Here is a 14021-nt window from a genome sequence, read left to right as displayed (position 1 = left end):
AGGTGTGCATAGGGAGCAGGTGTGTTCAATTTAGTAGTACAGCGCTCACACTCTCTCATACTGGTCACTGAAAGTTCCAACATGGCACCTCATGGCAAAGAACTCTCTGAGGATCTTAAAAGACGAATTGTTGCGCTACATGAAGATGGCCAAGGCTACAAGAAGATTGCCAACACCCTGAAACTGAGCTGCAGCACAGTGGCCAAGATCATCCAGCGTTTTAAAAGAGCAGGGTCCACTCAGAACAGACCTCGCGTTGGTCATCCAAAGAAGCTGAGTGCACGTGCTCAGCATCACATCCAACTGCTGTCTTTGAAAGATAGGCGCAGGAGTGCTGTCAGCATTGCTGCAGAGATTGAAAAGGTGGGGGGTCAGCCTGTCAGTGCTCAGACCATACGCCGCACACTACATTAAATTGGTCTGCATGGCTGTCACCCCAGAAGGAAGCCTCTTCTGAAGTCTCTACACAAGAAAGCCCGCAAACAGTTTGCTGAAGACATGTCAACAAAGGACATGGATTACTGGAACCATGTCCTATGGTCTGATGAGACCAAGATTAATTTGTTTGGTTCAGATGGTCTCAAGCATGTGTGGCGGCAATCAGGTGAGGAGTACAAAGATAAGTGTGTCATGCCTACAGTCAAGCATGGTGGTGGGAATGCCATGGTCTGGGGCTGCATGAGTGCAGCAGGTGTTGGGGAGTTACATTTCATTGAAGGACACATGAACTCCAATATGTACTGTGAAATACTGAAGCAGAGCATGATCCCCTCCCTCCGGAAACTGGGTCGCAGGGCAGTGTTCCAGCATGATAATGACCCCAAACACACCTCTAAGACGACCACTGCTTTATTGAAGAGGCTGAGGGTAAAGGTGATGGACTGGCCAAGCATGTCTCCAGACCTAAACCCAATAGAACATCTTTGGGGCATCCTCAAGCGGAAGGTGGAGGAGCGCAAAGTCTCGAATATCCGCCAGCTCCGTGATGTCGTCATGGAGGAGTGGAAAAGCATTCCAGTGGCAACCTGTGAAGCTCTGGTAAACTCCATGCCCAGGAGAGTTAAGGCAGTTCTGGGAAATAATGGTGGCCACACAAAATATTGACACTTCAGGAACTTTCACTAAGGGGTGTACTCACTTTTGTTGCCAGTGGTTTAGACATTAATGGCTGTATATTGAGTTATTTTGAGGGAAGAATAAATTTACACTGTTATATAAGCTGCACACAGACTACTTTTCATTGTGTCAAAGTGTCATTTTGTCAGTGTTGTCCCATGAAAAGATATACTTAAATATCTGCAGAAATGTGAGGGGTGTACTCACTTTTGTGATACACTGTATGTATATCAAAATATATGAAAAAGCCTTTCTCTTCTTTGCTCTTGGATGCCAAAATTAAAGAACTACTCTGACATTCAGTGTTGTGTAAGGACATCACACTGGTAAAGTAATAAAACTGTCTTTTAAATGTGTTGCCACTGACTGGCAGTTCATTTATTAAGACGGTATAAAAACACAAGATAATGTTCGTCTGCTAAAATGGATTCAGTTTTATAATCATAAAACCAAACTGTTGTTTGTGATTGATCATAACAATATATTATCAATGTTTTTCTAACTTGATTTTTTTAGTTAGCTTCTAATGATTATTCTAAACACTAAATATACTTATACACCAGTTTAAAAGAATTAAAATATTTAATAATTTAACATTTGATTTAAATAACATGCTAAATAAAATTTTACAATGGCACTTGGTGGTACAGTGGTCTTTCTTTTTTTTTTTTTACTAACCCACTGCAGAGAGCTTGAGCTTTCAAGTTTGAATCTCTGCAGCTGCTGCACCCTGTAATATATTGGTGTAGATTTTATAATACAGACTGATGAAAGCCCTCTCAAAAGCAACAGTTTTAGTCTGAATTTAAAGATCAACAGAGCTGAGAGATCTAGGTCAGGCCAGAATAGTCTTTTGCTATCAAATTTGCTATGCTTTTGTTGCCTGGATTTTGATATGATTACAATGTTATACTTCTGAATATGTATTAATGTATCTAATGTATTTGTAAGCACAGTGTTGTATTATTATTGTAAACCTGATGTTTGTGTTCTATTTTCTGTAATAGATAGAAGATACACTATATTGCCAAAGTATTCGCTCGTCTGCCTTCCCACGCATATGAACTTGAGTGACTCCCATTCTTAATCCATAGGGTTTAATATGATGTCGGCCCACCCTTTGCAAGTATAGCAGCATTTTACGTGGCCTACCGCTTCGTGGCTGAGTTGTTGTCGTTCCCAATCGCTTCCACTTTGTTATAATACCACTGACAGTTGACTGGAATATTTAGTAGTGAGGAAATTTCACGACTGGACTTGTTGCACAGGTGGCATCCTATCACGCTACCACGCTGGAATTCACTGAGCTCCTGAGAGTGACCCATTCTTTCGCAAATGTTTGTAGAGATGTTCTGCATGCCTAGATGTTCTGCATGCCTAGGTGCTCGGTTTTATACACCTCTGGCCATGGAAGTGATTGACACAACTGAATTCAGTGATTTGAATACTTTTGGCAATATAGTGTATGTTATTTTCATTCCCTAGTAGATGCACAAACCCTGAGATTGACTTGACAAATGGGCTATCAGCTGAACCGTTTGTTTGATGAATTGCTTTTTGGCTCACAAGGCCACCATAAATAGTGCTGATCAGTTTAAAGATAATGAAGCCCGATGAGTAAAGTGAAAGTTTTAAGCGCAGGCAGTTAAACTGCATCTTACCAGTTTATAATCACAGATACCATCGGTGCTACAGACCTCATCAGTCAGTCCCAGATCTATGGGGCCATTCTTCATCCTTTCTTTTTACCCAAGAATCAACTCGGGGACAGCTGAGGGTTGGAATTAGTACATCTATAATCACAAAGTGTTTTAACACACTTAATTTTTAATCTTAAATCATTACTCTATATAGTCAAAAGTATGTGGACTCTATTTGTATTGATTGTGTTCAGTCCAGTAAGACTTAATTTAACGAATCTGATGTGGAGGAATTTCAGTGGCCTTCACAGAGCCCTGACTTCAACCGCATTGAACGCTTTTGGGATTCATTGAAATGAGCCAATTCACAGCAAGGCCTTCTCATCCAACACAGGCCTGACCGTACAAATGCTCTTTTGACTAAATGGGCAAAAAGTTCCACAAACGCACTCCAAAATATTGTGGAATGCTTTCCCAGAAGAGTGAAGGCTTTTAAATCCACAGAGGATGGGACAATCTAATATAAATGCCCATGATTTCTAAACAGGCTGTCCAACAAGCTCAGGAACAGGTGTCCCCATACTTCTGGCCATATTGTTCATATTAAATTATTATTATTATTTTTTTTCACAATATAATTTGTTCTTTTAATTCTGCATGAACCTACATAAAAACACTTTCTAACCACTTATTTTCCTCCTCTCTCTTGTGCAGTTTGGGGCAGCACCAGCGGGAATCCCTACAGTACAGTCTGCTCCTGCCTTGTCATCATCCTCTTCATCCGGTATCCCAGTCCCCCCTCCTCCACCCCCTTTACCTGGGGTTCCACCTCCTCCCCCACCCATGCCTGGCTGTGCCACCATTACTGGAGTGCCTCCGCCGTTTTGTGTCCCTCCTCCCCCTCCTCCAGGTCCGGGAGGTCTGATGTTCTCTCCCGTCCCACCTGCGCTGCCGTTTGGCCTACGGCCCAAGAAGGAGTTCAAGCCTGAGACCAACATGAAGCGTCTCAACTGGTCCAAGGTAACTTTTATAAGGTTTTTTGGGCTGGTATAGCGAGTACATTAAGCAAAAGAAAGCTGCCTTATCTCAAGTATTTACTAACTAAATAGTGTGCTTATTTATGTTTTAACCATGTGTGAGGTGACTATTCTCAGCCGAATGTATAACGAATGGATGGGTTACTGAGACAAACCCCTGATCTCAAACCATTTGAACACCTTTGGGATATGAATGCTGATTGTTTCTATTAATTTGCCCCTCTTTTTAATTTTTAATTTGTTTTTTTGTTGTTGTTGTTCTACTTTGTTTAAACATTTAAACCTGGGTTCTATTTCCATATTTGCACCTGTGTGGATTTAATTCACGATTAAATAGTGAGGTGCACCCAGCCCCTTTACACATGCCTGAATCTTACAGGTGTGTTTCACAAGTACGACTCTCGTTGATTCTTCTTTAGTAAGGTCTATGCTCTTTATACCTTAATCTTTCCTTAAATTTTGTCGGATTTCCTCACTCGATGTAGCAGTGCCCCGTACAAAAACACAGCTGTTTGGGAAGCGAGTGTGAAGAAAACTTCTGCTGCTCAGCACCAGCCTCATTAAATGCAAACTTCAACTTCCTCATGCAGGATCACAAACCTTTGCCAGACACCCTGATTCCTTCCCTTTGGAGTGCTATTAGTTTGTCATTTAATTATTAACATTTTATCTTTGTCCCCTCTGTAAAAGTCATACAGATGTTATACAAAGTTAGCCATATGTTTTAGCTCAGCCAAACCTGTTTGGTAATTAAGCTTTAGGAGGATAACGACGCTCTGTCGAGGTTTAAAGTAGCGCTAAATGACATGGAAGGTGCACAATTTACTGTTCATGTTTACCTCCCAAAAACATTTATCTCTTGTTTAACCAGGGCTGTTAAATGAGCGAGGGAGGGGTTGGATGTGGGTAATGTGAACCCCCCTGCCTGTGGAACCAGCTGTTTCTGTACTAAATACAGAAGTCTCTCGCATTTATTCTCTCTGTATCATGATCTGTGTTTTATTTATTTATTATTTTAATTATTATGTGATTATGATGATGATGAAATTTATTGTAAGTTTTTATGCGTGATGCTTAAAATGTTTTTTTTAATTAGGTTAATATTTTATTTCTGTCATACTAAATAACTTTTTATTTGTTTGAAAAAATATAACAGTGATTATTTCACCTTTCTCAAACTTACCAATTTCTTGGTTCTTCAATGATCAGGACCACCACAGAGCAGGTATTATTAAGGTGGTGGATGATTCTCAGCAGTGTGTTGTGCTGGTATGAGTGGATCAGACACAGCAGCGTGTCCACTCACTGTCCACTCTATTAGACACTCATACCTAGTTGGTCCACCTTGTAGATGTAAAGTCAGAGACGATTACTCATCTATTGCTGTTGTTTGAGTCGGTCATCTTCTAGACCTTCATCAGTGGTGACAAGACGCTGCCCACAGGGCGCTGTTGGCTGAATGTTGGTTGTTTTTTTTTGGTTGGTGGACTATTCTCACTCCAGCAGCACTGCTGTGTCTTATCCACTCATACCAGCACAACACACACTAACACACCACCACCATGTCAGTGTCACTGCAGTGCTGAGAATCATCCACCACCCAATTAATACCTGCTCTGTAGTGGTCCAGGGAGGGTCCTGACCATTAAAGAACTGGGTAAATGTAGGCTCAATGTATGTAGAGAAACAGATGTACTACAGTCAGTAATTGTAGAACTACAAAGTGCTTCTATATGGTAAGTGGAGCTGATAAAATGGACAGTGAGTGTGGAAACAAGGAGGTGGTTTTAATGTTATGGCTGATCAGTGTATATTCATTTTGATACATATATAGTCTGTATATAAAACAGCAGTAATATGGATGAAGTATAACACTGAAGAAAGTGAACATTGAAGTGTGTCCAGCTCACAGATGATGCTTTCAATCTTCACTGTCTGGTTTATGTGCAAGACTATAATATTGATCTGCCACCGCTCCCTGTCTTCAATTGTTTACCATCACAAAAGCACAAAAACAGATTTAGTTTCTATCTTTATAGTGACCCTAAGCCCACAGAAGTCTACTATAACCTGCTTTGTCTGGGGCATAAATTGGACTATCAGCGATTCTATTTTGACCGGGTGGTTAGGTGTACGTATAATAAATACATCAGGTGGAAGGATCAAAGCCGATTACTTTCTGACTGGAAAAAAAGCATCACAAGCACACACAGAGAGAATTAGTTTAATAAAAGAGAGGTGTTACATTTGACACCATCAGTAAAGCACTGTCAGGTTTGACTCTGATGTATGCTGGAATGGACAGACAGACAAATGCAAACACACAGTTTCTGCTATGCTGCTTATCTTAGGGTTTATTGAGCTTGACATTTTATTCACATTTATGCCTTGAATAACTGCGACTCAGTCAGTGTAAGTTTGTTTTTAAAGTGACAGGCTAAGACAGTGAAATTTAAATGATAAAGAAAAACTTTATGTGGCCCTTATTTTATTCCTGATGCTTCTGCTTTTCTTCATAAAGTTACTGTCAGAAGCTGTCTGCTTATTTTTATTTGTTTATTTATTTTTTGCTTTGTAATGATTGGTTACGGGTGGCACGGTGGCTCATTGGGTAGCACTGTCGCCTCACAGCAAGAAGGTCCTGGGTTCGATCCCCAGGCGGGGCGGTCCGGGTCCTTTCTGTGCGGAGTTTGCATGTTCTCCCCATGTCTGCGTGGGTTTCCTCTGGTTTCCTCCCACAGTCCAAAAACATGCAGTCACGTTAATTGGAGACACTGAATTGTCCTATAGGTGAATGGGTGTGTGTGTCTGTGTCTGCCCTGCGATTGACTGGCGCCCCATCCAGGGTGTTACTGTGTGCCTTGCGCCCATTGAAAAGCTGGGATGGAAACTTATATTATACAAGGACAACAGACTCATGGTTTTCTGGTTGACAGTATATCTAGGCCATAAATTGACCGTTTATCTAAAACATACTATTGGTATGAAAGTAATGTCTAGTAGTGTGTCTAGAAATTGCTTTAGGACGTCAGCATGAAAACATTAGTAAAACCTGATATAATAAGCAAACTGTTTGGACCACATTTACTTTTGGTTATGTTACTTAGTATTTTTATTTTGTTTTACCATTTCCCCCTACTAGTTCATATGAGTCCCCGTTATCCACCCATGTTTTACTTTCTGAGTGGCAGCGCAGCTTTGATATTCACTACATTTTTTTTCTTAGTGCACACACAGGCTGTATTTAATTCTCTCATCAATCTTGTTGTGTATGTCTGGTTAGATGCACATTTGTATTCAACTCAGTACAAGCTGCAGGAAGTCTGATATAGAATAATATTGCTTTGTTTGTTTCAGTCGTAATGTGGGCTTATTAGTGCCGCTGATTATTTTTTTGATTAGGTGATTTTTGTTGTGCTTGGAGTGAATCTGTATTCCTCTCAGTTTTGTTTTATTTATTTATTATTGGCGTAATGAGTCTTAAACTCATTTTCTTGCTACAGATAATATTTTTTTTTTAACATAACATTTGCCAAATGATTATTTAACATTAAATATGAGGCACGGTGGCTAAATGGGTAGCACTGTTGCCTCACAGCAAGAAGGTCCTGGGTTCGATCCCCAGGTGGGGCGGTCCGGGTCCTTTCTGTGTGGTTTGCATGTTCTCCCCGTGTCCGCTTGGGTTTTTTCCGGGTGCTCCGGTTTCCTCCCACAGTTGGAGACACTAAATTGGCCAAGACTGTGTTTGATGTAACCTGAACTGATGAATCTTGTGTAATGAGTTACTACCGTTCCTGTCATGAATGTAACCAAAGTGTAAAACATGACGTTAGAATTCTAATAAACAAACAAACAAACATTAAATATGATGCCATTTTACTGTTGTTATAGTATTTATGAGGTGAGAATCATTCGGTCGATGTCTACAACATTTGCCTCCTTTAGCATTCCAAAGCAGGTCATAATGTTACTTTATTAAGATTAGTATTTGACGTGTAACCTTTTTAAAAGCCCTGCACTGTGTTTACCACTTCCCATTTTTCTCCATTTTTCCTTTTTGATTGTTGTTAGTTTCAATGACATTCTCTGCATTATATTTCTAGCCTGTAGCGTGGCTGCTTCTGAATCTGTGTGTTTGTGAAGAGTTGAGTGAATGCTGAAGGGGCTGCTGTACTGTAGCTGAACAAAACCCACTTTTCTGTGTTGAGTATGTGGTTAGAGCTTTAGATCCACTTGAGGGCCACACTCAGCCATCATAGACATTGGCCAGGGTGAAAAGCCACTTCTGTTACTCACAAATATTTGTCTACATATTTTAGTTTTATCTTTTACTGTTTTATAATCTGATCCCTCCAGCATCTTTGTCACACCACATTTGCATTTTATTTTTAGGAGGGACAGGAGAGGACATCGCAATTAAACTGTATACAATTGACTTCAGATTACACAATCGTAGCTGACAGCTATATTATGTAATGTTGCTCCCTCCACTCAAAAAAAGGGAAAAAAAAAACATCCTGAATTTTTCATTGTTCATGTGCCAAATACTGTTATTTTTTTTCTCTAGTGTTAGAGTGGTATGCATAGTATATATGTTTCCCCCCTATTTATTTATGCATTTTTCTCCTATTTTTCTCCCGATTTACATTTTCAGCATTTAGCAGACACTTTTATTTAATGCGACTTACAATTATGACTAAACAGTTTTGAGCAGTTGAGGGTTAAGGGCCTGACTCAGGGGCCCAACAGTGACAACCTGGTGGTGGTGGGGCTTGAACTGCCAACCTTCTGATTACTAGTCCTACTAGACCTTAACCACTGGGCTATTACTGCCCGATTTAGCGTAGTAAACTTGTCTTCTGCTGCTGGGGATCCCTGATTACATTTGAGGAGGGTATATTTCCTGCTCACGCCTCCTCCGACCCGTGTGCAGTCCTTAGCGAACCCTTTCTTAATTACCCATGCTTCTGCACATGCGCCTCTATCTGCTAATCAGGGTCCTTTGCACAGCATTTAAAAACCCCACCCACATAGTCTGGTCATACCGCCCTAGCAGACACGGTAGCCGATTAGAGTCTGCTGCATGCACTGCCAGATGGTGCCCAGCCGACCGGTGGCAACGCTGAGTTTCAAACTGAGGAGTTCAGAATCTCAGTGCTGGTGTTCTAGCGGAATATCCCACTGCGCCACCTGGGCGCCAGTATACAGTGTATCACAAAAGTGAGTACACCCCTCACATTTCTGCAAATATTTTATTATATATTTTCATGGGACAACACTATAGACATGAAACTTGGATATAACTTAGAGTAGTCAGTGTACAACTTGTATAGCAGTGTAGATTTACTGTCTTCTGAAAATAACTCAACACACAGCCATTAATGTCTAAATGGCTGGCAACATAAGTGAGTACACCCCACAGTGAACATGTCCAAATTGTGCCCAAAGTGTCAATATTTTGTGTGACCACCATTATTATCCAGCACTGCCTTAACCCTCCTGGGCATGGAATTCACCAGAGCTGCACAGGTTGCTACTGGAATCCTCTTCCACTCCTCCATGATGACATCACAGAGCTGGTGGATGTTAGACACCTTGAACTCCTCCACCTTCCACTTGAGGATGCGCCACAGGTGCTCAATTGGGTTTAGTCCATCACCTTTACCTTCAGCTTCCTCAGCAAGGCAGTTGTCATCTTGGAGGTTGTGTTTGGGGTCGTTATCCTGTTGGAAAACTGCCATGAGGCCCAGTTTTCGAAGGGAGGGGATCATGCTCTGTTTCAGAATGTCACAGTACATGTTGGAATTCATGTTTCCCTCAATGAACCGCAGCTCCCCAGTGCCAGCAACACTCATGCAGCCCAAGACCATGATGCTACCACCACCATGCTTGACTGTAGGCAAGATACAGTTGTCTTGGTACTTCTCACCAGGGCGCCGCCACACATGCTGGACATGATCTGAGCCAAACAAGTTTATCTTGGTCTCGTCAGACCACAGGGCATTCCAGTAATCCATGTTATTGGACTGCTTGTCTTCAGCAAACTGTTTGCGGGCTTTCTTGTGCGTCAGCTTCCTTCTGGGATGACGACCATGCAGACCGAGTTGATGCAGTGTGCGGCGTATGGTCTGAGCACTGACAGGCTGACCTCCCACGTCTTCAACCTCTGCAGCAATGCTGGCAGCACTCATGTGTCTATTTTTTAAAGCCAACCTCTGGATATGATGCCGAACACGTGGACTCAACTTCTTTGGTCGACCCTGGCGAACCCTGTTCCGAGTGGAACCTGTCCTGGAAAACCGCTGTATGACCTTGGCCACCATGCTGTAGCTCAGTTTCAGGGTGTTAGCAATCTTCTTATAGCCCAGGCCATCTTTGTGGAGAGCAACAATTCTATTTCTCACATCCTCAGAGAGTTCTTTGCCATGAGGTGCCATGTTGAATATCCAGTGGCCAGTATGAGAGAATTGTACCCAAAACACCAAATTTAACAGCCCTGCTCCCCATTTACACCTGGGACCTTGACACATGACACCAGGGAGGGATAACGACACATTTGGGCACAATTTGGACATGTTCGCTGTGGGGTGTACTCACTTATGTTGCCAGCCATTTAGACATTAATGGCTGTGTGTTGAGTTATTTTCAGAAGACAGTAAATCTACACTGCTATACAAGCTGTACACTGACTACTCTAAGTTATATCCAAGTTTCATTTCTATAGTGTTGTCCCATGAAAAGATATAATGAAATATTTGCAGAAATGTGAGGGGTGTACTCACTTTTGTGATACACTGTATATGTTTTTAACCTGAAAATGTTGAAATTCTTTTAAGTGATTTACAAACTGCTGTGGTAACAGATACAAAGCACCCACATAAACCTTTCCTGCCGTGAATGTAACTCACAAGAGTAAACACAGTGTTAAAAGATAGATGGATGGATGGATGGATGGATGGATGGATGGATGGATGGGTGGGTTTAGGTAAATAGATTAGGTGGGTAGGTGGGTAGGTGGGTAGGTGGATAGATAGATAGATAGATAGATAGATAGATAGATAGATAGATAGATAGATAGATAGATAGATAGATAGATAGATAGATAGATAGATAGATAGATAGATAGATTAGGTTGGTAGGTAGGTAGATAGATGGGTAGATGGGTTGATTGATTGATTGATTGATTAGATAGGTAGGTAGGTTGATTAGATAGATTGATTGATTGATTGATTGATTGATTAGGTAGGTAGATTGATTAGATAGGTAGGTAGGTAGGTTGATTAGATAGATAGATAGATAGATAGATAGATAGATAGATAGATAGATAGATAGATAGATAGATAGATAGATAGATAGATAGATAGATAGATAGATAGATAGATAGATAGATAGATAGATACTGCTTTGTTCTACTTTACTTCCAAGTGTTGCCATGTATTATTCCTGACAGGATCTGGCATTTGAGGAAAGTAATGGAAAACGTTGATTATTATTGGTTAATTAACCTCCCCCTTAAAGTTCTGGAAACAAGCAAAGTGTTAAATGTTTTGAAAATATTAACCATTTGATTGATTATCAGGTTCAGTTCTTTCTGTGGTGTCCTACCTTATCACAAATTGTGGTGTATATATTAGCTAATTATCTCAGTTAGTTTTGTGTGTGGAAATCAGACATGTCCACATGTGTAGGTGTTAATCACCTCTGGTCTGTTCACAATCAGAGCAACTATAGGACACAATATGTTCTTCATATTTAAATGTGTTGTTGTGTCAGTTGTGTATTTGCGTGTGGGTGCAGATGAAGTAAAATAAGATTTTTTGCCTTTTCACATCCACTCCAGCAGTCTAATGTCATTTTAATTCAGGTATTGGATGTTAGCTATTAGAAACAAAGTGTAATGATCTGATCTGAGTTGTTTTTGCATTATTTATCAAGGAAATTGTTTAGATTAATTCTCTTTAGCATTGTCATATCTGTCTATTTAAGCTTAAATGTGTGTTTGTTGTAGATCAATCCCCAGAAGATGTCAGAGAGCTGTTTCTGGATTGTAGTCAACGAGGGCCGCTATGAGGACGATGATCTTCTCGGGCGTCTGGCTGTCACCTTCGGATCCCACAGAGCTGGTCAGTCTTTGCTCTTAGAAACTTAAACACTCACTCACTGCTTCTACACAATTTATCTAAGTGCACTATAGCAACAACAGCACAATGCGGCGTACTTGCCGGAGGCCTTTTATTTGTTACTGGAGTGGCTGAGTGCCCTGATGAAATTAATTTACAGGAAAGACGATGTAGGAAAAATCTGTGAAGTCCCCAGACAGCCATGACGTGCATGTCCTTTCAGATGTATACAAAGAATAATTCAACACGTTCAACCTAAAGAATAATTGAGGCGTCCTTTGCTCTCGACCTCTGTCTCAATCAATTAACTTTCATTCATTAAGTCGTTCACCTTTAGCTTTTTAAATTTTACCCAGACATTCTTTTTTTTAATTTTTTTTTATTTTAACATTGTCTACCTGCTGTCAGCACTGCATATGGGTCACAACGTACCACACACACACACACACACACACACACACACACACACACACACACACACACACAGAGAGAGAGTTTGTTTATTAGGATTTTAACGTCATGTTTTACACTTTTTGGTTACATTCATGACAGAAACCGTAGTTAATCGTTACACAAGATTCATCAGTTCACAAGGTTATATTGAACACAGTCAGAGACTATTTAGTGTCTCCAGTTAACCTCGCTTGCATGTTTTTGTATTGTGGGAGGAAACCGAAGCACTGGGAGGAAACCCACACAGACACGGGGAGAACATGCAAACTCCACACGGAACGGACCTCCCCACCTGGGGATCAAACCCAGGACCTTGCTGTGAAGCGACAGTGCTACCCACTTAGCCATCGTGCTGCCAGAGAGAGAGAGAGAGACTGACTGACTGATGGTCTGTAGAGGCAGGTTGTAATTTCAGTACACCTAGCTCTTAACTTCACATCAGACAAACAGCAAAAGGTTTTAATAGGTAGTCAGACAATTTAAAATGTTAATGTAATGCGCTGAGGTGGCGGTTGTGTTTTATTTTGCCACTACAGTAAATCAGACTTAATTATGGTAATGTACACAACTCCTTCTTACTGAGCTGTACAGGGATGATTACTCCACAGGGGTTAGATCTTATTAGAGTACAGTGCTTATTAATAGTATCATTTAGAATAAATTATCTTTACTTTCAACAGTTTATTCACCTGCTGTTTTTGGTTTAAGCACTTTGGACAAGTGTGTGTCAATTTTACTGACCTTTCATTCCTCATTTAGTGTGTGTTTAAATGTGGGTCTTTCAAACTTGTTCCTAAAAGTTGTCCATATTATGGGCAGTGGTATCTCAGCGGTCACAATACTAAACTGGTTACTAGTTGAGTACAATGCAGCGTAGTTACATCAACAACCTTTGTTTTTTAGTGTACACCCAGTACCTGTAACACTAATTGTTTTTTGGTTTACAACACTGAAACATAACCGTATAAACCATACCTGTGATATATTAACTAGTGTTGGTCAGATGGCGGCATGGTGGCTCAGTGGGTAGCACTGTCGCCTCACAATAAGAAGGTCCTGGGTTTGATTTTGAGATGGAGCTGCCCAAGTCCTTTCTGTTTGGAGTTTGCATGTTCTCCCCGTGTCTGTATGGGTTTCCTCTGGGAGCTCCGGTTTCTTCCCACAGTCCAAAGATATGTCTTTCAATTTGGTGAATGAAATGAAGTCTGGACTAATTGCAGCCATCAGCTCTAATTAATATATTCTATTGTTGACATGTTAACAGAATAAATTATTGCATTTATTTATTTTATATAATCACCTTTTTTTAACAGACCTAAATAGTGTGTTGTTTTAGCACATGTGGTCACATCAGGTCACATCATACTGTTACATACAGTTAACACAAACCGAGCATAAATTTATTCTCCATTTATTTAACTAGTATGTACAATAAGTGCTTGTCTCTGATTAGGCCCCTTAGTGGCTTTGGTGCCATCAGAAACCATTGACTCCCTGGTTGGAATCCCACATGTATAGTGGTAGAACCTGGTTTCTTCTCTTCTTTCTTCTCCTCTGTTCATTTGAATGGGCTTCCCACTGGGCCCATTGTTTGATTTGCTCTCTTGACTTATGCAGCTGTAAACCACAGCTGGCTCCACTCCCTCATGACCCTG

At 40.8% G+C, this 14021-nt stretch overlaps 1 protein-coding gene across 4 annotated transcripts in view; it reads left to right on the top strand.

Annotated features, from left to right (window-relative positions):
• diaph3 (diaphanous-related formin 3) overlaps positions 1-14021 on the top strand; it is a 336289-nt gene that overhangs the window by 109450 nt on the left and 212818 nt on the right. For all 4 annotated transcript variants that reach the window (XM_063013308.1, XM_063013307.1, XM_063013310.1 and 1 more), the window contains exons 15-16: positions 3471-3776; positions 11802-11916. In XM_063013308.1, the coding sequence (XP_062869378.1) occupies positions 3471-3776; positions 11802-11916 (421 nt within the window). The remainder of the gene's footprint in view (positions 1-3470; positions 3777-11801; positions 11917-14021) is intronic.

Source organism: Trichomycterus rosablanca, chromosome 17, assembly GCF_030014385.1.
Source record: "Trichomycterus rosablanca isolate fTriRos1 chromosome 17, fTriRos1.hap1, whole genome shotgun sequence".
NCBI lineage: Eukaryota > Metazoa > Chordata > Actinopteri > Siluriformes > Trichomycteridae > Trichomycterus > Trichomycterus rosablanca.
This window is presented reverse-complemented; position numbering and strand designations above follow the sequence as displayed.